This window comes from Pogoniulus pusillus, chromosome 6 (genome assembly GCF_015220805.1).
Source record: "Pogoniulus pusillus isolate bPogPus1 chromosome 6, bPogPus1.pri, whole genome shotgun sequence".
Taxonomy (NCBI): Eukaryota; Metazoa; Chordata; class Aves; order Piciformes; family Lybiidae; genus Pogoniulus; species Pogoniulus pusillus.
In genome coordinates, this window is record NC_087269.1 from 10,068,617 (window position 1) to 10,095,316 (window position 26,700).

At 42.7% G+C, this 26,700-nt stretch overlaps 2 protein-coding genes across 7 annotated transcripts; one reads left to right on the forward strand and one right to left on the reverse strand.

The window, feature by feature from the left end:
- The first annotated feature begins 66 nt into the window (after positions 1–66).
- On the forward strand, positions 67–9,642 carry BBIP1 (BBSome interacting protein 1). 4 transcript variants are annotated; one of them, XM_064144411.1, is made up of 4 exons: positions 67–175; positions 258–475; positions 3,347–3,404; positions 9,044–9,642. In XM_064144411.1, exons 1-2 carry the CDS (start codon positions 130–132, stop codon positions 416–418), a joined length of 207 nt encoding a protein of 68 aa, XP_064000481.1. In that variant the 5' UTR covers positions 67–129; the 3' UTR covers positions 419–475; positions 3,347–3,404; positions 9,044–9,642. The 4 variants fall into 4 exon arrangements, with proteins under 4 accessions (XP_064000481.1, XP_064000479.1, XP_064000478.1 ...); XM_064144409.1 differs by lacking the exon at positions 3,347–3,404; XM_064144408.1 differs by lacking the exons at positions 3,347–3,404; positions 9,044–9,642 and adding an exon at positions 2,747–2,973.
- On the reverse strand, positions 1,023–19,737 carry PDCD4 (programmed cell death 4). Of its 3 annotated transcripts, none has more exons than XM_064144406.1 (13): positions 19,646–19,737; positions 15,654–15,809; positions 14,447–14,543; positions 11,050–11,346; positions 10,431–10,525; positions 8,665–8,778; positions 8,191–8,412; positions 7,826–7,923; positions 6,257–6,371; positions 5,362–5,469; positions 4,210–4,320; positions 3,106–3,245; positions 1,023–1,791 (listed from the first exon to the last, which is right to left on the reverse strand). In XM_064144406.1, exons 3-13 carry the CDS (start codon positions 14,484–14,486, stop codon positions 1,731–1,733), a joined length of 1,401 nt encoding a protein of 466 aa, XP_064000476.1. In that variant the 5' UTR covers positions 14,487–14,543; positions 15,654–15,809; positions 19,646–19,737; the 3' UTR covers positions 1,023–1,730. The 3 variants fall into 3 exon arrangements, with proteins under 3 accessions (XP_064000476.1, XP_064000475.1, XP_064000477.1); XM_064144405.1 differs by lacking the exon at positions 19,646–19,737 and adding an exon at positions 17,104–17,245; XM_064144407.1 differs by lacking the exons at positions 15,654–15,809; positions 19,646–19,737 and adding an exon at positions 17,104–17,246.
- Between the last annotated feature and the right edge of the window lie 6,963 nt (positions 19,738–26,700).

A 26,700-nucleotide genomic window follows, 5' to 3' on the forward strand; every position in this document is an offset into this window, starting at 1 on the left:
CGGCGCCGCGCAGTGCAGGCTGGGAATTGTAGTTTTCACCGCTCAACGCCCAGCGCCCCCCAGCATTGTGCAAGCCTTTGCGGACGGCGCCAGGGCACCGCGCCTGCGCGCCGCCGTGCAGCAGCCACCATGCCGGAGGGGAAGGCCGCGTTCCGGGAGGTGCTGCCCAAGCAAGGTAACAGCGGCAGGGGGGCGCGCCCCAGCACTGGCCCTGCCCGGCCCCGGAGCTCACATACAGTCCTTTTCTTTCCTCGCAGGGCAGCTGTCGGTGGAAGACAAGGCCTCCATGGTGCTGTGCAAGCCCAAGGTGCTGCCCCTTAAGTCAGTAACGCTGGAGAAACTGGAGAAGCTGCAGCGGGCGGCGCTGGAGGCGGCGCAGCCACCCGACGAGGCACCGGCGTCTCAGCAGCAGCCCTAGCCTCAGGAAGAGGCGGTGGGGAGCGTCCCTGGTCGTGGCCGCACCCGCGGCTCGGAGGTACCGGCTTCGGCACGGCCCTCGCGGATTGAAGGCTGGCCGAGAACGCAGGGGAAGTGGGGAGGGCTCCGATTCTGATGCTTTCCTGTAGAAGTTCCACTTGTCGCTTCCAAGGCGACGTTTTAAATACGGCCTTAGGCTCGCCAAGTCCGACAGGTAACGGACCGCCAGGCGCTGCTGTAGAGCTAGGCTAAGTTGGACAGCGAGAGCAGGCGAGTTAAGGGGCTGAGCAGACTCGCTCCAGCGCTGCTAGTGCCTGGCCCTGTAACCACGGTTACAGGGGAGTAGGAGGGGCTCCACTGACTTGCTGTTTGAGAGTTTTCCCTAGTCTTGCCAAGTTCCTTCTCGGGAACGAGGCAGACCTGCAGTGCATAGATGCGTTCAGACTGCCTTAGTGCCAGCTTGGATGCTCCTACCCACCTTACTTGTTAAATGCTATGAGTTTAGTTCGTAGTCTTCCAGAGGGAGTACAGCAAAATGGTAGTGCTAGATGTACAGCTTAATCGCTCATACTTCAGAGATCTGAACAGAGTGGCAGAAAGGAGGATTTCACAAAAAAATAGTTTTAATATGTTTTACCAGAACTTTTCACTTTTCCAGTTACATATTAAAAAAAAAGATGAGTTTGGTACATGGGGGCTAAACCAACCAGTGTTCTTCCCCTGCAACAGATGAATTTATCTCACGACCCAACTCCATTTTCTGGGGCTCTTGAACAAAGAAATAGCTATTTTTTTCCTCCCAAAGCACAGTATTTCTTCAGCAGCAATGGAAATGGGATCACAGCAGCTTAACTTGACCCTTCTATAAAGCTTTGTATAAACCAGTGATTTTATGATGACAACGCTATCCTTGAAAGGCAGTCAGACACCAATGCAAACATGGAATGATTAGGTCATAAACATATGGCACTTGAAAAAGATAGCTTATTCGAAGGCACCACCACAGCAGAGTGGCCAGTTGTTCTACTATATGCCCAGAGAAAGGAGGTTTCTTCCTGAAATTTAAAAAAAGAAACACAAAAAAACCCAAGAAAAAAACCTACCCAAACAAAAACAATTTGTACCCGAAATGTGCTTTTAGAAAAATATGAACTGTGCTAAGCAACTCTTAAAATTTTGGTATGTCTGTGCATACATACACACACACAAACACCCCCCCAAAAAAAAGCCATGTGTGCTTGTGTGTATATATATATGGATATCTATCTACTTTCCCTTTAAACTTTTAAGGCTTCAAGAGTTCATTCTCACATTCAGTAGCTTTCCAGCTTAAGACGACCTCCATCTCCTTCACTCACAAAGCGCTTTCTGCCCCTGTAAGAAAGCAGAAAGTATCTTTTCAGTAACTGAAAGTAGCATTGCTTATTATTTTTTTTCTTATCTGTCACTGACAAAAATCTTCTCTTGGTCTTGGCAGCTGAATATCAGTTCTGCAGGTTCAGCAAGATTAGCTGACATTCTTGATGACAGATAAATTGCATTAAATCCATCTAGGTTTATTTGCAAGAAGCTTGCCAAAATGTGTTGTCAAGTGCTTTCCTCTGCTCACTTTTTAATATTCACACTTGTAAAGGTGATAGTTGCAACACCTAGGAATGAGGGTTTCTACCCAAAACTGAAGTACCTAAGCCAAAAAAAAAAGCCTCTCAGTGTATTTATGGTAACTGAAGTAGGATTAAGCTTTTGTTGCAGTGATGACTTTCAACCCTTACACTCTAAACCTGCAAAACATTTGACACCAAGATACACAAACAACTTTAAGTCTAAAGTCCACAAAAGTAGTCTGTTTTTTTTATAAAGGCACTGTAACTTCCAAATCCAAGTTTATCACAAGCTATCAAGATAGTTTCAGAAGCCTAACAAAAGACCCTATGTGGAAAGGGCCTAATAATTAGTACTTCTGATGCATAAAATCACAAATAGTAGTTTTAATGTCATATTTTAACATTTATGTGCAGTCCTCAAAGGAAATGAAACTTAGGAATTGTATTGTGACCATTAAGGAGAGAGCAGAATATTGATTAGCTTTGCTACAGTTCAAACAGCACTGCTTATGCCATGAGTAAATTAAAAAAAAACCAAAGGCACTACATAAGCCACACAAAAGACAGGTAAGAAGGGATGAGGCCTGTAGAACTTATTCCATCTGTATTCCTTTTGACATGAATGTTAAAATTGGTTGTCTCATGTTAGACTTCTATTGGTGCCCTTTGATATGTGTTTAAACCCTTTTTAAATCAACCTTTTTTTTTTCCATTATTGCTGACAGTTTTCCACTGTCACCCACACAGATGATTGTGACACCAGACTCATCCATCTCAGTACTGCACTTATCTCCACCAAGCAAATCAGCAAACTGGAGGAGATGCAGGTCTTCATCCTCTGGAAAGCATACAGACATGCTGTCTGGATTGCACCAGCAGCTTGCCTTCCTGAAAAAATTATCACAGGCTTCCCATCAGTGCAGCTTCTTAATAAAGTTTTTTACCACTCCAACCCTCTGATTCTGCATCTTCCATACTTTCCAGTTCCAAATTGTAATGCTTTGATCATAAGATCCCACTTTCTCTTACCTGCTATGGGGACAAAGAAATAGGTGCCTTCACCTGTTTACAATAAAACAAGTACCTTGAAGGACAGAGGTCTCTCAGTGGTTTGGAGATTATTCCAGCCTGAAAGCATTCCTCCACAAAGCGCTCAAGCACAGAATAGGAGTGTGGCACATCCAGGTTAATATCTGGGATTTCACGGTAAACTCGTTCGTAGCCCTGCAGTTTTAAGAATTCAAATAGTCATCTGGTTATTTGTGATTTTATTGCCATTTTTTTAAACACCCTTTTGCACTCTGTGTGTTTATTTTTTGCTGTAGTTTCATGTATACATTTTCAAGAAATCTGAAGCAGAGCAGCTGCGAGTCAGTGGAAAAGGTATAATGCCAGCCAGTACCACGGCATCATGAGGCTACATATCTATATGAAAACACCAGCTGAATTTTTCACTTCTCCCAAAGCCACAAATCCAGACAAGTACAGAATGTGTTATGTTAGCCTGGCTGCTTTTGCATGGGCCAAGAACACAAGGAAGAAAAGTTATTTTTTCTTCCATGTAAATGAAGAATACATGGCCACAAATCTCTATTACATCAGTTTATGCAGCATGGGAAACACTGGTTACAACCAGAGATGACTTCATTACTTCCTGCCAACAGTATGGCTGGGTAAAATCTAACACAAGCCTTTGTGTGCTAGTGAGTTAGCCCTGGGACAGAACAGCTGTCCTTTATTTGTTCCTAGAAGAAAAATCATGGATGATTCCAACAGTGTAAAATACTAGCAGTTCTAATTGACATTGGTGATCAAGTGGGTCTTTATTCTACTACTTCGATTATGAAGAATTCCTTGAGAAAAGAAAAATTACATTGAAGAAAAATGAAGCCATGTTGCAGTATTTCATGCAGTTCATTTTTACCACTCAGTTGCCTAAAACCAGTTGGAAATTGCTGACTGAAGACTCAAATACGCTGTTCCTCACAGTTCTAGAGAACTACTGCTTGAAATTTGTACTTCTCTCAGGACAAGGCAACTATTGTCCACGTGTCAGTGACAGACTATTATCTGTACAGAATGATCATGGAGAACTTTGAAAAAAGCAGCAGTCAGTGATGGACTACAAATAGTACTCAGAATAAGGTAAAAACTGTATCAATTTTGGCATTTGCTAAATGCCACTTACTCTTTTCATTTGGTCCATAGTAATGACAGAAGACCTCCAGAGAGATTTCAATAAATCCAGGATCATTTTGAAGGTCTTGTCCCCTGTTGACTCCAAAACCATCACAACAGCCTAAAAGAAATCATGCAAGTGATTAACTAAAAGAGAACACCGATTCAAGTACATGCTGCGTAAGCATATGAAGTGCAAAAAGGAGGGAATGCATTATTACCTGTTTTCTGGGGAAACAAGTGCATTTGTTACATGCACTCACAATTTCAGTGTATTATTGGAAAAGAAAAAGAAATTACTATAAGTTACTTGGGTACATTTAAAAGGTATGGAAAACCAGAAAGGACTAGACAGAGTGAAAAGCCCTTTCTGCCTTGGGTTGGGGAAATACATGACTGTATCTGTATGGCTGCTGCAGTACAGATGGCAACTAACTTGGCATCTGATTATTCTGTATCTGTGATTTTACAAGAACTCAGAAGTTAAAAATCTACAAATCTCCACAAGACCAATCAATTAAGAGGATCCTAGTTTTCTGTTCTGAAGGATCTGTAATAGGAGGAATCAATCTACTACAAATTTTGTAGATTGTGGGTGGTGTTCAGCTTTATTGGTAAACAGCCATTTCCTAAGTTGACAGGTAAAAAGAATACAAACAGAAACACTCTCCCAGATACAGGAAAGAAGATCTTTCCCTTGAACTGTCTGGTTTTGAAATCTCAAAGCTTTTTCAAAAGTGATAGGTAGAACAATTCCAGTCTGCAAAGGAAGCTCTATAACTTAACAAAAAACAGGTAACACCCACTAGAACACTCAGATATTTGAAGCTAGAAGGAAATAAACACCAAAGGAAAACATGGCTTTTTGCTGGAATTCCTCAGCAGAAAATAAACTGAGCTCTTCTTTTTCTGCAATCTATAATAACCTGAATTCATCTGTTTACTCAACAAAAAATAACCTGCATATTCCCAGAGTTAGCAGTAGCTTACTTGTTGCTCGATGTGCATACAAGCCATTAAAAGAAACAATTTAGCTATTCAAATCACATTAGAACTTGCAACCTGAGCTTCAGATTTCAGTTATATTATTTGCATACCCACATCAAAACAAAACCTGTTGGTAATACTGACAGTTATTAAAAGGACTGTGATATCTCCTTACTTCATATACAAGTTCATGGTGAAAATGGGGCACTTCCAGTTCCTGAAGACAACATTCAGCTTCCAGTACATCTCCAGAAAGCAAATACTCTTTCAGCAACATATCAATCTATTGAATTGTAAAGCAAAGAAAAAGCCCAACACTAATTAGAGCTAAAATGTAAAGGTTGTTATGATGATCTGTGATCAACCTAACAGCAAGTTAGTTCCTGAAACTTCCTGATTGTGTGTTTATAAATATAACTAGAGTGAGACACTATCACCAACCTGAAGCACAGTCTAAGCCTAATTCCTATCAGTGTTAACAAAGACACACAAGCACAAAAAACGTTTATTCGTAAGATGCATACTAGCATAGAAGGTTAATATGGGCATGATGAAGTATATCATCTCCTCTGAGCTACTATCATTTATTATACTCACAATTTAGAAATTATAATGTGACTTTTCCCTTTAAACCTCCCTACTTCATAGCTTAGATCTCTAAACATTGTTGCTTATTCCTCTTTTTGAGTTCTTACTGTACTTTCAATCAGTGATGCAAAAAATAGTAACAGTTTATCTAGTTTAGCCAGTTGCATCTTGACTCTAATTACTTCACCATTTAGTATTATGAGCTCTTAAAAAGCTAAGCACTTAAAGTTTTGCTTAAAGCAAAAATAAATGCATACTTGCAATACAGAATATGTAGCGGCATGTTCCAGCTACTGACAAATATTACATAAAAAAACATTTGTCTACATCAGTTTTCTATTAAAAAAAAAATTAAAAGCCAAAGACTCAAGACATGTATTTTCCCACAGGATATATATGTATCTTTACATACCATCCCAAACAAGAAAAAGCTTAGACAAATGGTAAAGTCTAGAGAGCAGAATTTTGTAGAAGTCAGCTACCTCTTTAACCAGGTGTTTCACAGACTGCTGGCCACCTCCTGAGCCCCAGATGTTGTCTATGCGCTTTCCGCCCTTTGTAACACTCAGCAACACAGTAGCTCGGTCCAGTGCAGCTCTAGAAAGCAAAGTTGGTGTTTTTAAAAGTTTTTAATAAATTTGATTGAAAGGCATCTCTTAACTTCCCCCCACTGCCAAGTGACCAGACTCTAGGAAAGAGGTTTGGGTTAGCAACTCTGTGGAGACATCTAGATCAAGAAGGCTAGGTCTCCACATTCTGCCACTTCTGTGCTTTTGGTTATACGTACTAAGGACAGGAAATAATCCAGTGATGGTAGATGGTAGCAGATCTGAATCATCAATGCAGAACCTGAAACACTCTCACAAGAAAGAACTTAATATTTTGTTATGCAGATACAGATTGTATCCAGGCTCCTTCAAGGATACAGTCTGGCATGTGTATCTCAAAAAAGTGAGCCTTAAATTGTTTCCAGACTATAGAACAGATTTCTACTGAAATACTATTTTCTGTTTGAGTCTCCAGAATCATCAAACTTTGAGATTTTAATCCAAACCAGCATTTCAGAGGCAAATACCTAATTTCAAAAAGATGGCCTGAACAAGGGAGGCTTGCCAAGAATGAAAAAGCAAGTAAGGTGAAAAAAAAAAAACAAGCAAGTATCAAATCCAGTGAAGCACCATCCAGCTAAAGCAGTTATCCTACTCCTCATACTGGGGGGACAGCCAATAACAATAACTCTATTCACCCACGTTTAATAAGCAGAAGAGACTGGCCACGAAATGGCAAAGGCAGCAAAGCATCCCAGATGTGCAGTGTGCAGTCTACAATCATTCACACCAGGAGACAATTGCATAACTGAATTTTCACAATTTGAACCCCTCAAGTTAGGCAGCTAAGAATTTCCTAAAGTACCCAACTATATCATTACAAGTGGAGCTTTAGAGGAAGCCTCAAGATTTTTAGCAACCTGGTATCAAGACTGAAATACACACTTATGGGGGAAAAAAAATAAGACATGGCTAGTTACTAAAATATTCCTCTTGACCAGATTGCTCCTTCAAATGTCTCAATGTGGAAAACAATTACACTTCTTGATGAGTCAAGCGTAACAGAAGTCTGGGAAAGCACTGCATGAGCTTCAAACCTTTATAAGGCAAAACAGTTAATCCCTTGTGTGTTCCTCAGCATATCTACAGCAGCTGTCCTGGTGCTATATTTACTCATTAATCACATTAAAGCTTTTTCTAAAGACAAAACCTTCTATAATCACTTCTTGTTTCAGGCTCCCCCCTCCTTTTTTTTCCCCCCTCAAACATAAGCTGGACAACAAACCTAACAAAACTGTAATGTACTAAAACATTATTTTTCAGGCACCTTCAGTATTTCCTCTGGCTCAAGTAATTTTGGATTTTGTTGTTGCAGAGTTTGTAGGCATGTTATAAATGAACAAAGTTTCAAAGAATGATTTTCCTGACATACTAAAATTCCTGATTGTCTTTGCCATTTAAAATAGAAACCTGTGTCTATATAGAAAAAAATAAGAAAGTTACCGAGCTTGAACACAATCCACAGTGCCTTTGTAGCCATCGATGTAAGTACTGCTCAGAATCCCATCTCCAACAGCTCTAGCAATGAACTGGCCCACCAACTACCACAAAACAGAAACATCTTTAATTAAATGGTGCAGTTCTAAGTAGTTCTAAGCAGACAACTATAATATGCTTAGGTTTCAGATTTTATTTAAATGAGCCATCTGAACGGAAAAACAGCCTGGAAAATTGGAGGGGATTAGAGAGGGCATGACAATCCATAGCTGTTTTTCAGATTAAAAAGTCTGTTTCTGTTTACTTGACCAAGTTTAGCCACAATTTAAAGAAGAATTTTTGACTACTTGCATAAAACTTTATAGATATACCTGTGGCGCCCTGGGAGAATCCAAAACCAACTCCGGTAGTTCTTTAAGCAGTCTGTCAAAGGATTTTTCCACATCAGTTTTGCTTACTACTGTCCCACAGAGGTCAGAGATAAGCTTAGATGTCATTTCCCTATGACTAGCTTTTCCCTCTAATGCCAAGGAAACAGCCAGCACAGGCACACTGTATTTCATTTCACCAAGGTTTAAATTCTTCAGCATCTCCTAAATAAGATTTGAAAAACAAAACAAGATCAAGACTTTGTAATTTTTATTGTATAAGTATGAATTATGTTACAAATATAAATATTTATATGCTTATATATTATGCTTCTTTTCACATAATGAATACAACTGCTTAGGCATTCTTATTGTACATTTCTTGCACATCTCTATATATTCATTCATAGCTAGCAGTTGGATTCTCTTGTATGCTACAGGTTTGCCCCATGAAAGAAGTAAAAGCATGTGACGTACCGACACTTCGTTAGTATCTCCATGTTCAAAATATTCCTGTATGATTGGTGTTAATGTTTTTTCAAATGCTCTTTCATCCAGAGGTAAAACTACTGTTTCATAGACACAGTTCTCCTATTTTAAAAGACAACAAAAATACACAACCTTCTAAATATTACTGTCTCATGTCTTATACAGTACTATTAGCATTAAAATGTATCTTCTAAATTCTTAATGCTTTATTCCTGCTAGTCAGCATTCTGTCAGAAAACATCCCATTGTGTCTCTACTGTTAAAACGTGGACAATGCTGGCAAAATGTCACACTGTTTTTCTTTTGAATCTACTGTTAGCTGAATTTACTGTTAAATGAGGCTTAACACTCCAAACTCTGTTCCTAGGGTTCTGCTGACACCACATGAAGATAGAGGGCAAGTACCCATGAGTTATGTAATGAAGAGAGACCAATGGAAATTCATGCCCAGTAGCGCACTATGCCACAGCACAAGGCGTTAACTTTCAGCACCATTCCCTGCAAGCGGCTCTTCAGTCCTTGACAGCAAGCCTGCCTGTTTTCCCTCTTCCTTAGTGATTGTGGGACCAGACAGGCAATAGCATGCACAAATCAGAGAAAAGACATTTTCAGAATTACTTGTGAGGAAAGGCATTCCCTAAGGGGAAAAAAAGAATCTCACAGCAACTGCCTCCTATATTAAGATGGTCCTGCAGAGTTCCAGCACGACAAGATCTCTCTGCCTAATTCAGTGCCCTACTCCTCACAGACTACAGAAGTAACATTCGGAGCAAATCTACAGATCACAGATATCTGAACAAGCAGGTTTTCTAACTATTAGAAAGAAGCTTTCCATGATCAAGAAATGTAGCAGAAGTCCAAAAGCCTGTCCTTCCACCATACATCTCCATTTACAACCTCAGAAAAGCTGAGCATACTGCAAATCCCACCGAATACTCAGTCTTCATTAAACTTTCTTCTATGAAATAGTTATCTCTGTTATTGTAAAGAACTGAATTGCACGGAGAAAGGTGATCCTGAAAGAAGGTTTTGATATTTGCACATAAACCATCATCTCAGCAGCTGTAGTGACAGCAGTCTCTGCTCAAAGGACATCACCATTGCTCTGCTTACGTTATACAGAATTGGTCTCAATTTTATTATCTCAGAGACTTTAGTAATTGGTGTTTGCAATTGGTGTTTCCTTCCCTTGATGATTTAATGTTATAAAGCACCTTTTGCCCAGTAAGCTTTGTACAATCTTCCGCAACGGATTTTAAATAAATACATGTAAACAAAATAATCCATGCTGTCAAATCTGCACTAGCTTAAGGTTTTTATACCAAGTAGATACAAAACATTGGGAAAGTTGGGAACACAAGGAAAAGAAAATCCATAAAGGATGCCATCTCCTAGTAAAACACCTGACTAGAGAAAGTCTGCATTGCATTTTTCATGTGGTGCCTGTTTGCAATATGGAGTAGCACTGCAACATTCACCTCCATGGGAAGTATCAGTGAAGAGCACACCTGGGAAAAGGGTGTGGAGTATTCAAAAAGGGCTCATTGAGCTACATTTGTGTTACACTGTGACACTTCTACACCAATTGTCTTTAACAAATAATCCATTTTTTAAACACAAAAATTAACATTTCATACTGCCAGGCTGGCATTCGTGCCACTCACACAGTCAAACTTCCATTAAAATCACTTGCTGGGATGCATAAATCAATAAAGAAAGTAACAATCAATGCTGCAAATAAATTATTTGCCTACCTGGTCATCATCGTAATTAGGATCCTTAATATCTACTTCTTCCACATCATACACTTGACCTGGTGTTCCCCAAACTCCTTTACCGCCTGCTCCACCTGGCAAAATATGGGACAATAAGCAAGACTGCCTACTTACAAAGAATATCTCTGAGTTCAATTCAGCATTCTTTCACTTAAGTGATGCATCACTGCTTGTGCCCACCTCCTGACTCTAACGATATATGCTGAAAATCACGTGTCTGTGGTACATGTTCCCACTTCAGCAACCAAGTAGGATACTGGAAGCAGCGTGAAACCGCACGAGAATTACTGTAGGTTAAAAACTCTAGCTACAAATATAACCACACCTTAACTTTGCATTACCAACAGTTCTGTGAACCATCAGTTCACAGTTTTTTTATTAAATGTGCTTACCTTACAGACAGAAGTTAATTGATGACACACAATTTCCTGATAAGAATGCCACTATTTGCTCCTACTGCCATCTACTATCTAACATAAAGAACCAAATGCGTACACGGAGACTGTGGTTTATGAAAATGATTCTCAGTGGAAAAAAAACACAACATGTTTTTGACCAAATCTTTATCATAGCACTCTCTTCATTACATTACACCAACCTTTCTTTGGTAGACCTCTTCCCTTTCCTGACCGGGATCGCCTGTCCAGGAGCTTCCCTTTTGGGCTCGTTGGTGCAACTCCAACCTTCAGCGTTTCTCCATTGTCACTAACGGAGTCTCCTCTCCCAGAATCTCTAGAAGAATTTTTCCTCAACCGTCTCTTTGCTTTAGCATTTATTTTGGCTTCAGTAATGGAAGTTGCAGGAATCCAATTTCCATTGATTTCATTCTTCGGTTCCTCAGACCCACCATTTTCTTCATCACCGGAGAGCAGAGCATCATTTAGATTCTCAAGTTCTTAAAGAGATAAGAGGAAAACAAAAACCTATTGTAGTTTTAAACAGTTTTATGTTAGAATAACAAAACGTGGCATTTAAAAAGGGTTACAACATCAAGTAGAAATCTTATTTGCAACAGTGTTAGAGTAAATGATACTATTTTTAAAATGCCCACATAGCACAGTAATAAGGAGTTCCTATTTCCCTGCACAAACTATCCACAATATAAACAGAGTGCCTGGCAAGTTAGAAGGCAAAACAATAAACCACTTATTAACAGGCAACCCAGAGAAAACCCCACCTTTGTTAAACAAAAACTATCAGAACTTTTCAGTGTGTAGGATGCGAGTGCTCACTCCACCCACTCATTTCTTGATTTAGAAACAAACGAAACTGCCAAAACAGTCAATTCTTTAAGACCTCACTAACAGACTAGTCACCAAAATGAAGTTAATACTCTAAATGACCAGCCAACATTCCTCTCATTCAGCAGGTGGAAAAGAAATTATTTAAGACTTCCAAGCATATAAAGTCATTGCTGTTTTAATTTTTTGGGTTATTTTAAAGTTATGGGGGAAAAATGTCATTTAATACAAATCCTGGGGTATTTGGTAAGTAAGACTGGTAGATCAGATCAAATCTTTTGAAACAGTGTGATCTTACTCTTCCCTATGGATTGCTCCTCACCATAGCTTCTATCAAGACGTTTCTAATATATATATATATTCCAGTCTCCTGGGAAACTAACATACATTTAAAATTTCCATCTAAACTCCTATTTCACAAAGTTAAGATGTCACCCCTCCAAGCTGTATGGTTTACCAAAAACTGTCTAACTGAGGCCATGATAAGGATTAAGACTTACGCCTTTATAAATTCTTCTCTTTCTTAACCTGTAAAGATTAAAAAAGAACCTGCAGACCTATTTAGATTCCAGTTAGTACTCCGCGAATCCTTGAAAACTGGACAACACATGTAAAGGGAACAGCCTCAGCTCTCTGTTCCACAGTCCTCCTTTTCTTGAGGATTCAAAAGCCTCAAAGCCACAACCTACAGCCCCAATCCAAGAAGTACAATGAAGCAGCACACAGAAGCAGCTGCTTTCCCAGCTGTGCCAAGCCTGTTTTACAGAAAAAGTTCACTGCTACAAACCCAGAATGTGAAGAGTATTTTAAATTTGTATTTGAACACTGCTGAATTCACCATTCCATTACATTTAAATTAGCAACATTCATTTGGTAATACTTCTCAGAGCTGCATTTTTTAATTCAAAACAGCTCACAATAAATTGTTTCAAAAACAAAGTGCACTACTAACACTTCCAACCTCAAAGCACTTCTTCCATATCAAAGAGCATACTACACTACAAAATGAAGAAAATTTGATGCAACTGTCTCCCTCATGATCAAGCAAGTAATATTTAGATACTAGTGTTCACACATGTGAATGCTACAGCTGAACAATAATGCAGCCATTCCAGTCTGAGCTTCATCTTTCCCACAAAAGCATTCCTTTTATGCTTGCAGCAAGTTAAGAGAGACACACATGCATCACATCCAGGAAGATTCTCCACAACAAGCTTTCTCAGTTTGTCTAACTATGTTTAATAAAACTAGAGAGAGATTTGCATAAATCTAGCAGAGGGGAGAAAAAAAAAGACAAAACCAAATAGAACAGGTTTCCTTCCTCTCATTCCCCAGGGAGACCCCCATCAGCACAACCAGCTCGTCTCAGACAAATCAATTTACATTCTTCTTCATGTCCATTCTCCCATGAATTTCTTCAATTTAGACCTGCAGTTCTGCTGTCCAGGAGCTACACTCTTTTACAACCACTTCTTTCTCAGTTTCCAAAGAAAATGCCCAACTACAAATCAATCCTTAATATGATGACTAAGGATAAAAATGGTAAGCTACAGTCCAATGCTGATCTCAGGTTTGAAACCAAAGGAAATCCTCCACAGGACACATCCACTCTATAAGACTTAACAGTTCCCCCGCACTACTAATTTTTCTCATGTAACACTATTGCTTCCAGCTGCAGCCTCTTTCCAAATCTGTCCCTCCAGTATTAGTTAGTTAGGTTGAAAAAAAGATGTAGGTTAAACTGATACACTAGTCTTCAGTATTTTCTAAAATAACATAGTTTTATTAAAAGTACATAGAAAAGTATGCAGATCTTCCTTTTCACTTCCCCTCTTTACATCATGTAATATATACATGCACATATATAAGCAGTAAGAGTGTTCTTATAAAATTTAAGGCTTTCCTTGATACATATTAAGAAGTTTTATGGTGCAACCTATTTAACAAAGCATTCACCAAGTACTTCCCTACACATAAGTTGCATTTGATCAAGTTAGGTCAATTTAGATACCTAGCAGTTTCCCACCTATTACCCAAATACAATTCTCAAATGCTGAGAAGCAAGGTTTATCTTCAACATGAAACTAATTCTGGCTTAGAATGAGAAGTCACATGGAGCATGTTGCCTCTGCAACTGCACTGCAATCTTAGCTTCCCCTCCCTCTGTCCCCCAAAAACTCTTTAGTATAAAAATACCAGTGCAGATCATCACAACCTTTAGAATACACAGAAAACAGCATTAAATTATGTTAACTAAGCATCATAAAACAAATCTTTAATACAGACAAAACAGTCAGTTACCCAGTATGTGTTAGAGATTGTCCTGAAAATCTTCCCAATGACAGTCCATTTCCAGTCTGCCTTTGTTTCTTTCCTCTAATTTTAAGATAAACCTCTACATAAAAGTAGAATTTGTACCTCTCAAATGCAAATACAAGTTTTACTTTTGAGCTTATTCTTCTCTTCACACTAGCACTACTGAAGTCAGGTGGTAGGGAACAGAATCACTATTACTGAGTAAGTTACAGAAATGTTGACTCTCTGACTTCACCAAATTTTGCAATACATGGAATCAAGCAGGATAGTATCATATATGACTAAAAAACTCTTCTGTAGATGTTTCATGTGGTTTTTTTTTAAACAAACCACAACAGCACCATTAAAAAATTTACAGGTAATATAACATTTCTACAAAGAACACTTCAGGTCAGCTAAGCAACTTTAAGTAAAAAAATCACTGAGTATATTACTTACCTGTTGGGGTAATGTAAATGTGTTCCTTCTCTGTTTCCATAGCTGCTTAACAGAACTGACTGTGAAATGTAAAGTCTTAATGTTTTTCTTTCAAGGCCTAAACAGAAACAGAGAAAGCTTAGAGGAAGAAAAGCACTAGACTAATTCTTAAAAGGAAAAAGCTTCAAAGGCTTCATTCACAAAACACAATGCAAAAATAGAGAGACCTTAAGTTATAATTAACTATTAGTAAACACTAAGAAGTTCCTGGGAAGGTAAATGGTGTAACTTGCACCACTCTCAAACACATTTAAGCCCTGATGTGTTAGCAGCTGTTTGCTATAAAGAAAACAACAGGACAAAAGCCGTTACTTTAAGAGTAGAAGTCCTCACTATGCAGCTTTTCATAGTTGATAAAAGCCACTTCTATCAACTTGGGACTGTCCTGCAAAGTGGTTATCTATATGAGCATACAATACTAATGTTACAATTGCATCCACAGGAGACATGCTCTTCAGGTGAGCTATACTGATAAAATTATACCAATTTATCAAGTTCAGACCAGCTATTTTTTGTTCCTCCACCTATGCTTTACTGTATGTGTGCACACAGTTGTCAAGCTTTCACATTTGTGCTTCTGCACCCATCGAACACCCCTTACAACCACCATTCAATCTGCAACGGATGAAGTTGAACACCTCCCATTTTCTGTTACTCTCTTCCTAGCAGCTGCTACTGTGCAAACCATCCCACATTGCTGTGAAAGAGGTGGCATCATCTATCATTCCTTTATGAACACAAAATATTAAGCAGCTCCTGAATTTCTCATACATCAGTCCTGTGCATATTGCTAGTACGTGTCTGCACCCTAAGAACTCAGTATCTCCTTTTTCTCCTTTCTCATCCTTTGCTACCCTGAAAACAGCTTACCGCTGAGTGGCAAGACTGTGACACCAAAGGACAGCACAGCCTTCTCCCCCCCCCCCCCCCCCTCTTTTTTCCTCTTTCCTTGTTTTCCCTTCTTATGCCCACTTGCCTACCACAGACCTATTAACTGCAAATGAGTCATCACAGACCGTTGGCAACAAAGAAACTTCTGTTTTAGGGCATCGTATCAAGCTGTCATGATCTTGCGTTTCCTAATGTCAACCCCAACAGTTAACAGTTCCATGCAATAATAATTCCTCCCTGCCACAGTTATTAAGATAAACATTTTTTTCTGTGTTACCTCAATCAATCATTCAGGAGTTCTCAAGTGTTTCCAGTCACTGTTGCTTGAGAGATTTATTCCTTTTTTGTATGGCTTTCAAGTCTTATCCAAGCAAACTACCGTGTAAGAACTGTTTTATTCTTCCTAGTGGAATGTTCCATTAGTTGTCCACCTCTTTCAAAAAGAGCAAAGAACGAAACCCATATCAAATAATAATCACAACTTTCATAATTTGTAACAAAGTTCCACATTTCAAGTGGAGAAACACGTCTTCCATACATGACCCTACCCAAAATTCTCCACCTATGACAACATAAGAACACAACTTCCACATGCCGTCTTACTGGGATTGAGCACCCTGCTTTGTTTATAATGAGGATGACGGAATAACTGAACTTTACAATTCACATCAACATACTCCTCAGGAGACAAAACTCTCAATTTAGAAACACACCCTCACATTAACTCAAGCCAAGAGGCCTGGTAGCACTTCAGGATGCTGGTATTTATCATTGTATGAACAAAACCATCACTTTATATTCTGAAAAGTTATACCACACTACACTGCTAAACAACTACAGAACGTGATTTGAAAACCTGCATTAAAAACACTGGAACAAACCACCCTAGAGTTTTATGCTAGAAAACACAGGAAGAAAATGGAAATAAGTAAATCTGAGCATCTGCAAAACATGAATGATGTAAAAGAGCTTAAGATAAACCAGTGATAGAAATAGTAAAGTAGTTTAGCAGACAAGTTTATTTCCTAAATCCCCAAAAATCACACCAAAAAAAATTGCTCAGTTCTCTGTACTGGCTACCACTGCATGTACTTTAAATAGGCAATGCTACCCCAGCAGGTAAACAGCGTCAAATTAACGTTTAGAAATGACACAAACTGCAGAAGAAAGCTTCCAAAACTTATCAAGGCCTTACACCCATGCAAAACATTCCTGACGAATTTCCACACAGCCTACACGAATTTTTCTCTTCCCCCTAACTTTAAGCAAACACTCCATCAGCAAGGTTTTGGAAGCCTGCACATAACAGCTGTTTTTCTGCAGACACACCCAAGAATAACCAGGTAGATGAAGCTACCCCTACAAAACCCGTGCCGCTGGAAGAAATCAATGGAGGTGCAACTCCGACCCTCGGGATGAGGCGTGGCAGAGGACTGAGGCCTGGGGCACCACGGCTTGCACAACGGCCCGGGCCTGGCAGCCGTTCACCCGGCCCGAGGAACACATGCACCTCGCAGGATGTGCCCTCAGCAACGCTGCCGCCGCCGAAAGAGGCGACGCGGGACTCGCTACACAGCCAAGCCCGGGTGTCACCGTCGAGGGACCGGATGAGACTGGGCAGCGAAAGTGATGCTGCCTGGCCAAGGGATCAGAGAGAGAGAGCAGCTCCTTCACGGCGCCAACCGCGCCTCAGCCACCGCCCCGCGGCCTGGTCGCCCCTCACGCACCCTGCAGAGTGGCCTCGCCGGCAGGGAGGAGATAAAGCAGGGCTGCCCGCTCCGGGCCAGACTGCCTCTCCCTCAGGCCGCCCGCGCCTCCGGTACCGGCGGCTCCGCTCCCGCCCGCGCCGCTACCAGCACCGCCGCCTGGCCCCTCCCCCTCCGCCGCGCGCGCCCCGGCCTGCTTGTTTTTGTTTTCTTCCCCCCAGCGACACGGCCGTCAGCGGCGCCGCCGATTGGCTGACTCCCGGCCGCCGCTGCAGCCAATCGGCACACAGGACTGCTAGAGGGTGGGGTCAGCCCTCAGGAGAAGGGGGGGAAAGCAAGGGAAAGGGCGCAACCATCTCGGGAGAGCTAGTGGGGGCGGCGCAGGAAGAAACCACTCGTGCGAGGAGCGGTGGAGGGGTCGGTTGGGTCGGCAGGTGGGCGCGGGCGCGGGCGCCCGGCTGCGCTCGTGTGAGGGCGGGCGCGCGCGCGCACCAGGCCAGCAGCTGCCATCGCCCCGCTTAACGTGAACCGGTTCGCTGGCAAACGCGCGTCAAGTCCGCATCTCCTGGCCTCTTCACATTCAGGAGGCTCCTTAGCGTCGGATAGCAGCACCTTTGACAGCTTTTAGGTTAGATCTGAAGCGACAACCCTGGGCTGTGGGAGAACGCGAGAGGACGCAGGGCCGTCCACAGGTCCAGTGACAGAACCTGGCCAGGAACGTCAGAGTCCTACGTGCAGCAGCAGCACAGGCAGCCATGGGAACGCTCACAGCTGTGTCTGGCACTTCAACAATATGTGCTCCTCCTTTTTTATTTCTTTTGTTGTTGTTGTTGCAATGGGGTGTTGACAGGAGCTTAGACAGGGAGCCTGGGGAGCACCACAACTACCCCAGTTGGCAGATAGCATTCCTGCAGATCAGGTAGAGGTGTTTCTCTGCTGCTGAAACTCTCTTAACGGAGCATAGGTTTAGCATTGACAACTAAATCATGTTTATCCATTCACAACCTTCCAAACGTGCTGATTTAGTTTACATTTACCCTGTTTATTCTGTATGAACTGCCTGAGGCCAGACACGCAATTAGAGACGACAGTCTCCTATTGTCTTGTATTTTGCTTCCACACTCTCCTAAAAGCTAACCGTTTGTTTTCTGAAACTGTAATTTGTCACTTCGAAGAGCCAAAACTCAGTCCAGCACTGAGGGAAGCAAATACAGATTCCTTATGCTTTAGTACTTCTGCATTGCAGGATTTTTCCAGCTGCCTGCAAGAGAATCCTCCTCAGTTAATAAATTACGACTTGCCTTTTGTAGTATTTTTTTACATATTTCTCTAGTAGAATTCTGGTTCAGATTCAGTGTACTACTTCTGGCTGAAGTAAGAGCCAAGTTTTCCTTATGTAAGAGCCTCTGAATTCATTTACTGGCCCAGCTCTGCATGAATCATCAAAACTACATTTAAGAATTAAAACAACAGTGATCGGTTAAAAGAATGTGCAGCATGATTGTGGTATTTTTAATGATAAATAATTTTCTCATCGGACAAATGACAGAAAAAAAAAAAAACCTCTTCCTCGTTCCCTAAGCTGCAGACATTTTCAAGTCAGCACAGCTCAGCATGCTCACACAAGACTTTTCACATGCAGCCTTGAGGCAGCCTCGAAAGATGTTGTTTCCCCATCAATCAAAAAGTAATTTCTGCTTTGCTGTTTGCACCTCCACTGACTAGCATGTACCAGGCAAATCACTACAGTGTCATCGCCGAGATTTGGAAAATAAAAACCTAGCTACTAACATAATTCAGCTTCCCCTGCAAGGCAGAAGAGAGGCTTTAAACAGATTTTTCAGTAAAGAGGAAGGAGGTAGCACAGAGATGGAAAACAGTACCCAGAACCTGCACAAAAGATGTCATAAAATACCACATCAGTGTGTCATGCCAATTACACCTTTTAAATGCTAGGGAAATGCTAGATATTTTTTTTTTTCTGGTAAAATTTAGGACTAGATCATTTCCAAGAGGCCCAAAATCTGGGTCAGTAATCAAAAGATGAAAATCCCTGAAACGTCCAGCAGACCTCCACACATTGCTTGGGTTTTTTTTTTCCTTCTTTCTTTTGCTTCACGTCTCTACTAGCAGCTGGATTATTAATCATTGCAAATATCATCTAACTTTGCACATACTTTCTGATTTCGAGAACACTGTGACCTGAAAAAGGGATGATGTGCATGAAAGATTTTCTGTATTTTTCCATTGTTTCAACCAGACTGCCAAAAGACATTGCCTGGTTTTGCCTTTTTTAACCCCACACCCGTCAGGCACCTGATCACATGCTAATCTCTGAGGTGCGGAGACCTGCGTGCTCCCTCCTGGACTTCCTTCCCCAACCGTAGTACTAGCACACAAACCACCAAAATCCCCATAAAAACGAAGAGCAAAATTCCTCCTCCCATACGTAAAAAACACTCTTTTGACCGTTTCTAGGCCATTTGCAGCTCAAGGCACCCTCCATGGGCTGCGCAGCTCCACGCCCCCACTCCTTCTCCCACACCCTGCGTCCCGGCGTTACCTGTGCCCAGGACCTTGCCGCGCTGACCAGCACCAAGCGGGAACCCGCTGGCAGCTATCAGGCCCCTCCTGTGCTTCCAGCCCTAACGTCGCCGATCACCTGGAGCAAAATACTTACACGGAGGCGAGCAGATCACCTTCTAGCCGCCTTCCTTCCTTAGAGCCTGCTGGGTTGTTTTCAAACTCTCTCCTCCCTTTCTCACTTGCTGGCCAAGCCCTCCCGTAACACCCAGGGGAGGAATCCATTGGTTGAAGTTCCCCAAAACGCGTGGAGCAGCCCTCCCCCCCCGTCCCATGTGTAGTGCACAATAGACACGGCGTGGCTCCACGCTGCCCCGGTCAGCTTGCTGCCAGCCTTTGCTTTTCATCTAGGTAAGTGGAGCTCTAGCTGGGGTGACTCACGTAGGTTAACCCACCTCCAGCACCAGAGCTGTGAAAAGCAGAGAGGTTAGAATCATCGGAGAGTGTTTCCATCCTGCTCCCCGCTGCGGATGTTTCAAAGTTTTACTTTCTGTTTTAAATATTTTCAATAGGCAGCATCTGTGCTCCTTACACCTCAGCAGTGCTGTTTGATTACAGCAGAGTCTGTTACTGTGTCGCTTGGAATATAAACTTCTATATATAATGCAGGCAGCAAAAATGTATCTTATCTGCGTCAATCTGCTCTGTTAAGTTGCCTGTCTCTTGGCCTTCTGCTTTCTTTTCCTTCAGCCTACTTTTATTTTTTCCTCTTATGCATAGGTACCTTCATAGAATAAACTGCAAGCACAGCAATCCCATTCTTCATCAGGCAGCGTCGGCTGCAAGTTGAAAGGATACTAAAATACACCTTTGCTTGTTTAAATGCTCAGTAGTTAGAGTTACTTTCGACCATCCTCCTGCAGCTCCTTTGGTGAGTTGGGAATGGGGCTCTGCTGCCGACATGTGTACGCAGCGCCTGTCCGAAGCTGAGCACCCCTGGGAGGCGGAGGAGGATTGGCTCACGCTTGCTCAAGTATGGAAGCTGGAGTCACCCACTGCAATGGCTTTGGATAAACACTTCCCCGAACCACAGCTTGCCTTGTCTCTATCGTGGCTTTCCAGGACTGGCCGCTCACATTCCACAAAACCCCTTCCCTCTTCACATTTGTGAGAACGCCCTCCTGACACAAGCGTTACAATTGGGTTTGCACTATAAAACTGTTCCAGGCGTGCCTGCTCTGTGATGCAGTTGTCATCTGTTCATTCTTGCCTTAACAAAAGGCAATCACGCATCTGAAAAGATGGGGAAGGGCTGAACTTGTGAAATGTGCAGAAAAAATGGGAGTGCTTGATTTAAGAGTTCCAGTGAGTTCATTTAGAAGCTAACAACCAGTAACAAGAGGTGCCACCTTTACCTCAGAAAAAATGTCTTTTTTCTTTTCCCCCACTGGTTTACTGTGTAGGGTAGCAGAGAATTTTAGGCAGCTAGTTATTAAAACAAGGTGTGCTATTGCCTTGTGATTATTATTTGACAAACTGAGGTCCTGTGATTAATAAATCATGTGTGTGGGTTTGTGTGTGTTTAATCACATGCTCCATATTTATATTGACAGAGGGTTACAGAATATTTACCTTTCATACGACCAGCAGGAACTTCTGTGCTACTAGGTCTCCTATCACAGGCATCATGTGATATAATCCTTTTCATAAACTCATCAAGTTCTTTCTTCAAAGAGATTTAATGTTTTGCATGCATGACTGCAGTGGGGGAGGCTATTCCAGAACCACAGTGTCAAATGGTTAGTAACAATCTCCGAACCAAAATGCCTTATGTCTCTTTCTGATCATTTATTCTGTACATGTGCTGACCCTTGGCACCATAAGCTCCCCTTTCTCTCTTCCTGTATTTATGAAGAAGAATTCTCCTGCTCTTGGCATTAACTTTGCAGAATGCAGCGAGACAGCCTCTCTGCAGACATCACTCCCAGCCTTCACTGCTGCCTGGGTTGCACCTATCCTGTTGCCTTCCAGGACTATGTTTCTCATTTCATGTTTTCACTGCATTGGCAATTCAGTTATTTGGTGGTCAGTGTGAGCTACCAGTTAGCTTATAGGAAAGGGCTTGAACATCTGTGCCTGTGACTGCTGCTTTCTGCTCTGACTACCTGTTGTGTAATATCTCAAGCCTCTTTTGTCCTGTGTTTGCTTTATATTTTATATCATCAGCAATTTCACCATTTCTCTACTAACACTAGTGCCAAGCTCATTTAAAAAGCACTTTGCCAGATATCCAGGAGTGGCATTTAACACTCTTCTGGTAACTGCCCTGCAGCCTGACAGCCATGCTCTGCTCTCCCCACAGGTTTTTACAGGCTTTATACTTTGTGCTAAATCACTTTTCTTAAGAACTTTCCACATGGCACCATATGAAATGTGTAATTTAAGTCCAGGTAGGTAAGATCCACCCCATCTCCTTCACTAAGCAAATGGCTTGCAGCTTGCCTTACCCAAGATAAATGGGTTTGATAAATCCATTTAATCTCATGCCATTATCTCCCTCACTTCTGCTAGCCTTTCCTTCACTATTTTTTTCTGAAGCTTTCCATATACTCTTAAGCTGAAAGATTCATGCCTGTTCTTGTCCAGATCAGTTCATTTCTTCCATACAGGCTTGCTGTGCTCTTGTCCCTGACTGAGGGACCTGTTAAAGACATCGGGCCAGTTCTTCCAGAGCTCTGGCATGTGGATCAGCCCGTTCCTCTGCCTTCCGTGCAGGAAGAAAGCTTGAGATTTGCTTCTTTCTTTGCTTGCTTGCTTTGTTGGCTGTGAACATTTCCATACCCCCATCCCATTATCCTTCTCATCTGAAGCCACATGATTAACACCCTCAGTGAAAGTTAAGGCAAAATAGAAGTTTGGGGTTTGCGCCATACCCAATACACTTTAACAACTATCCCATGAAGTCTTGCTTTTTTCTTCCTTTTTTTTATTCAGCTTTATACAATCAGAAAAAATATTTCCCTAGTCTTACTAATATCCTTGAAAAGACAAAATTTGACTCACTTTTGAGGCATAGCTTTTATACCAAATTGACTAATTTTTAAAAATTATTAATTTAAAAAACTGCTCAGTCTTAGAATCATTTCTGAGGCTGAAATTTATTCAACTGCAATCTCTATATTAATGCTTTTCCTGTTGCCTGGGTTTTATACTTAATTAGGTTATGCTTACTTAGCTAGAATTTTATCCCCAATACTGGAGTCTCATCCCAGTAAACTTTAGACATGTAAATCCCCACAATCCTAAGGAAAGCTGACTATATGGATTAGTTTCTGTTATTTATTTAAATACACCCCTTGGAAGTCTGAAGCTGTATCAGTCATGTCTGCCTTGGTCACAGGCTTGAGTATTTTAATTGAGGTAACATTTATCCTTTAAAAAAAAGCATCTGAAGTTTCCCAGAAAAAACTTGACCAAAGGGGATTTCCCTTGGTCAGCAGCATAGTGTAGAAGCAGAAGTAGTTAAGTTGCCCTTTTTCAGAAAGACTTTTTTTCCCCTAATATAACTGCATGAGTCACCGTTTGTGGTAAATACCAAAAAAGGTGCTTTACCTCACATGGGGCCAGGAGTCTCAACAAAGGCTTCCCCCTGGGCTGGTGAGCTCTAGAGGTCTACTACCTGCCTGTTTCGTGTCTGCTTTTTTCCCTCTGCCTCTGTCCTCTCATTCTTCCTCTTCACTCCCTTCTTCTGGCTTTCCTTCCTGCTGACCCTGTCCCAAAGTCCAAGCACTGGACTGAAGTCAGAGACATGTCAGTGCTGAAGGACTTAAGTTTTCATCTCTCCTGCTGCAAGACATGGAGGTTTGGCACTTAGTGCATTCTGCACCACAGCCAGATGAGCCAGCCAAAGAGCATAACATCTTAGAAATGTATTTCTGATCTGGCAGGTGTCTGCATGTATATCTAGGCTCCTTGGCAGGCTTAGATTACTTGGTCTGGAGAGAGTCAGGGCTGCTGCACCTTCCTGTAGCCAGAGCTCAGACAGTGGTAGCGTAGCAGCCTGGAGCAGTGCTAATATAAGCAAAACCACCTCTGATCCTTGCCAGTTCTTGCATACTGTGTTCTGGGGTATCAAAGCTGAAGTATCTCTAGAGATATCTCCAGACAAGGAAGGTCCTTGTGGTCTTCCTGTATGCATGCAGCCAGCAGGCTGGAGGGAGCATGCTGGAGATGGAGGCCGCACAGGTGTTGCTCAGCCCAGGTGTTCTGGAGTACTCCAGATTCCCTTCTTCTGCCTCTCCCTCCCCAAGGGTTTGAATGGGTAGGAGAAGGCAGCACAAATACTGCTTTCCCCTGCCCCGTCCTGCAGGCTTGAAGGGGGAACAACAGGAGTTGCCTCTCCGCATGGGTGCTGACCCAAGTGAGAGTCCGCACTGGAGTGGGGCTGGTGGTTGGCTGGGTTTTGGCACCCATTATAAAATGGCAAGTGGACACGTTGTCTGGAAAAGGACAGAGCAAGGGAGAAGGAGAGGTGATTCCTGCCTTGAAAGGGTTCCCACCTGGACAGAGTGCCTGACAGCACAGGTTCCTGCTGTGACAGTTCCCATTTTGGACCATCCCTGGGTTTGGATGGCTCCTACCTTTGTACACAGCTTTCAGTTTTACGCCATCTCTGCCTTTGAATGATTCTCCCCACTTTTGCACCGTTCTGTGCAAGCTTGGCACGTCCTGGGGTCCATTTGAGAGAGCTGCCAGCAGCACTGGACCTGGCTACTCTCAGGCCATATCAGAGCCGATTTGCTGGCTGCTGTTCTTAACTGAGGAGACCCCAGCAGTTTGGCTCTCTCCTGCTGCTGAGGCAGCATTGTTTCCACCAATCCCTGTCTTGTGACAGCCATGTCTCAAGACATTTCTGAGTTTGGTGGCTCTGCCACTCACCTTGGGCTTCTGCTGCATGGATCCAGACTATTGGATAGTGCTTGTAGTGTCAGAAGGTAGTCAAGCAGCAGAGAAATCCAGCAAGGGATCATCACCAAATACCTATCTCACCTTGGTGAGTAAAGCCTGCTGTTCCCTTAATTCTCTGCTCAGCCTGATTGACAATGGGGTAAAGCTGTGTTTATAGCTTAGGCTTTTCCATTTGCTGACTTCCTGAATCTCTAAATTTGTCCATAGAATCATAGAATCAACCAGGTTGGAAGAGACCTCCAAGATCATCCAGTCCAACCTAGCACCCAGCTCCATCCAGTCAACTACACCATGGCACTAAGTGCCTCATCCAGGGTTTTCTTGAACACCTCCAGTGACGGTGCCTCCACCACCTCCCTGGGCAGCCCATTCCAATGCCAATCACTCTCTCTGGCAACAACTTCCTCCTAACATCCAGCCTATACTTCCCCTGGCACAACTTGAGACTGTGTCCCCTTCTTCTGTTGCTGGTTGCCTGGGAGTAGATACAGACCCCCACCTGGCTACAACCTCCCTTCAGGTAGTTTTAGACAGCAATAAGGTCCCCCCTGAGCCTCCTCTTCTCCAGGCTAAACAACCCCAGCTCCCTCAGCTTCTCCTCATAGGGTTTGTGTTCCAGGCCCCTCACCAGCCTTGTCGCCCTTCTCTGGACATGTTCCAGCACCTCAACATCTCTCTTGAATTGAGGGGTCCAGAACTGGACACAGGACTCAAGGTGTGGCCTGACCAGTGTTGAGTACAGGGGAAGAATAACCTCCCTTGTTCTGCTGGCCACACTGTTCCTGATGCAGGCCAGGATGCCATTGGCTCTCTTGGCCACCTGGGCACACTGCTGGCTCATCTTCAGCTTACTATCTATCAGTACCCCCAGGTCCCTTTCCTCCTGGCTGCTCTCCAGCCACTCAGTCCCCAGCCTGTAGCGCTGCTTGGGGTTGTTGTGGCCAAAGTGCAGAACCCTGCACTTGGCCTTGTTAAATGTCATCCCGTTGGCCTCTGCCCACCTGTCCAGGTCCCTCTGCAGGGCTCTCCTACCTTCCAACAGATCCACACCTGCTCCTAGCTTGGTGTCATCTGCAAACTTACTGATGCTGGACTCAATGCCCTCGTCCTTTGAAGAATTCCCGATCAAATTAGAATCTGTAAACAAACCTAACCTAGTTTTGTATATAGTTTGGGGGTGGCATTTTCAGGAGAATAAAATAATTCTAATTTTATAACTCCTGACTCAGCCACATTCATTCCCTGCCTCCACAACACAGGGGCACACCACATCACACAGCGTGTTGTGTGCTTCCATGGACTCAGCCGCACTGTGTCATGGTAAGCTAGACTGCAGCCTCTGGCTCAAGAGATCCCACAACAGCCCCTCAGCAGTGTGCATAGGGCTCCTGAGGGAAGGAGCAAGGCTCAGGAATGGTGCATGATGATCCCAGCTCAGGTTGTGCTGACCCTCTAGGCGGGCCCAGCTCTTCCCTCATCTCTACACCACCCAAGAAGCTGGCCTGGCACAGCAGAAGGTGAGGTGTGAACTTGTGCTGGGTCATGAGCCATGGAGTCAGCACTTCGGGGCTGAGTTCCCACCTCTGGTGCCGACTTGTTGCATGACCTAAGGCGAGTCACTTAGCTGCTTTCCTTGGTTCCCTGACTCTGCTAAATGCCAGGGATAATAAGTAACTTTGTGTGAGGGCTACAAAGCTTTGAAATCTTTAGATGAAAAGGTGCTGCATAATTGCAAAGCACTTGTAATAATGTGAATCATTCACTTCGCTCTGCATTGCCTGTCAGTCTGGGGCTGGAGTGCTGCAGCAGCCACCGGCAGCAGTCAGTGAGCACCAGGCTTTGCTGAAGTGCAGGATTTTCCCAAGTTCGTTTCAGTGTTGACCTCATGCTGGCCCAAACAGGAATCAGAGTTCAGCCCTGGACCTGGCAAAAAAGCATAAACACAGAAGTGTGCCTGGCCCCAACAGGCAGGAGCTTTCTGGAAAGCAGGGGTATCTGAGGGAAGGGATTTAAACAGCTGTATTGACAACACAGACAATAGGGATCTGAGTCGAGCTGAGAGGGGATATGTGAAAGGTGACATGAAGCTGAAATTCAAGCAACGGTAAAGAGGCACAAGAGGAGGCA

Coding starts and splice junctions, on each gene's coding strand:
- BBIP1 (XM_064144411.1), top strand. CDS start 130: ATGCCGGAGGGGAAGGCCGCGTTCCGGGAGGTGCTGCCCAAGCAAG. Junction 176..257: donor GGAGGTGCTGCCCAAGCAAG/GTAACAGCGGCA, acceptor CTTTCCTCGCAG/GGCAGCTGTCGGTGGAAGAC.
- PDCD4 (XM_064144406.1), bottom strand. CDS start 14,486: ATGGAAACAGAGAAGGAACACATTTACATTACCCCAACAG. Junction 11,347..14,446: donor CATTTACATTACCCCAACAG/GTAAGTAATATA, acceptor TATCTCTTTAAG/AACTTGAGAATCTAAATGAT. Junction 8,779..10,430: donor CTAATTACGATGATGACCAG/GTAGGCAAATAA, acceptor CTTTTAAAATAG/GAGAACTGTGTCTATGAAAC.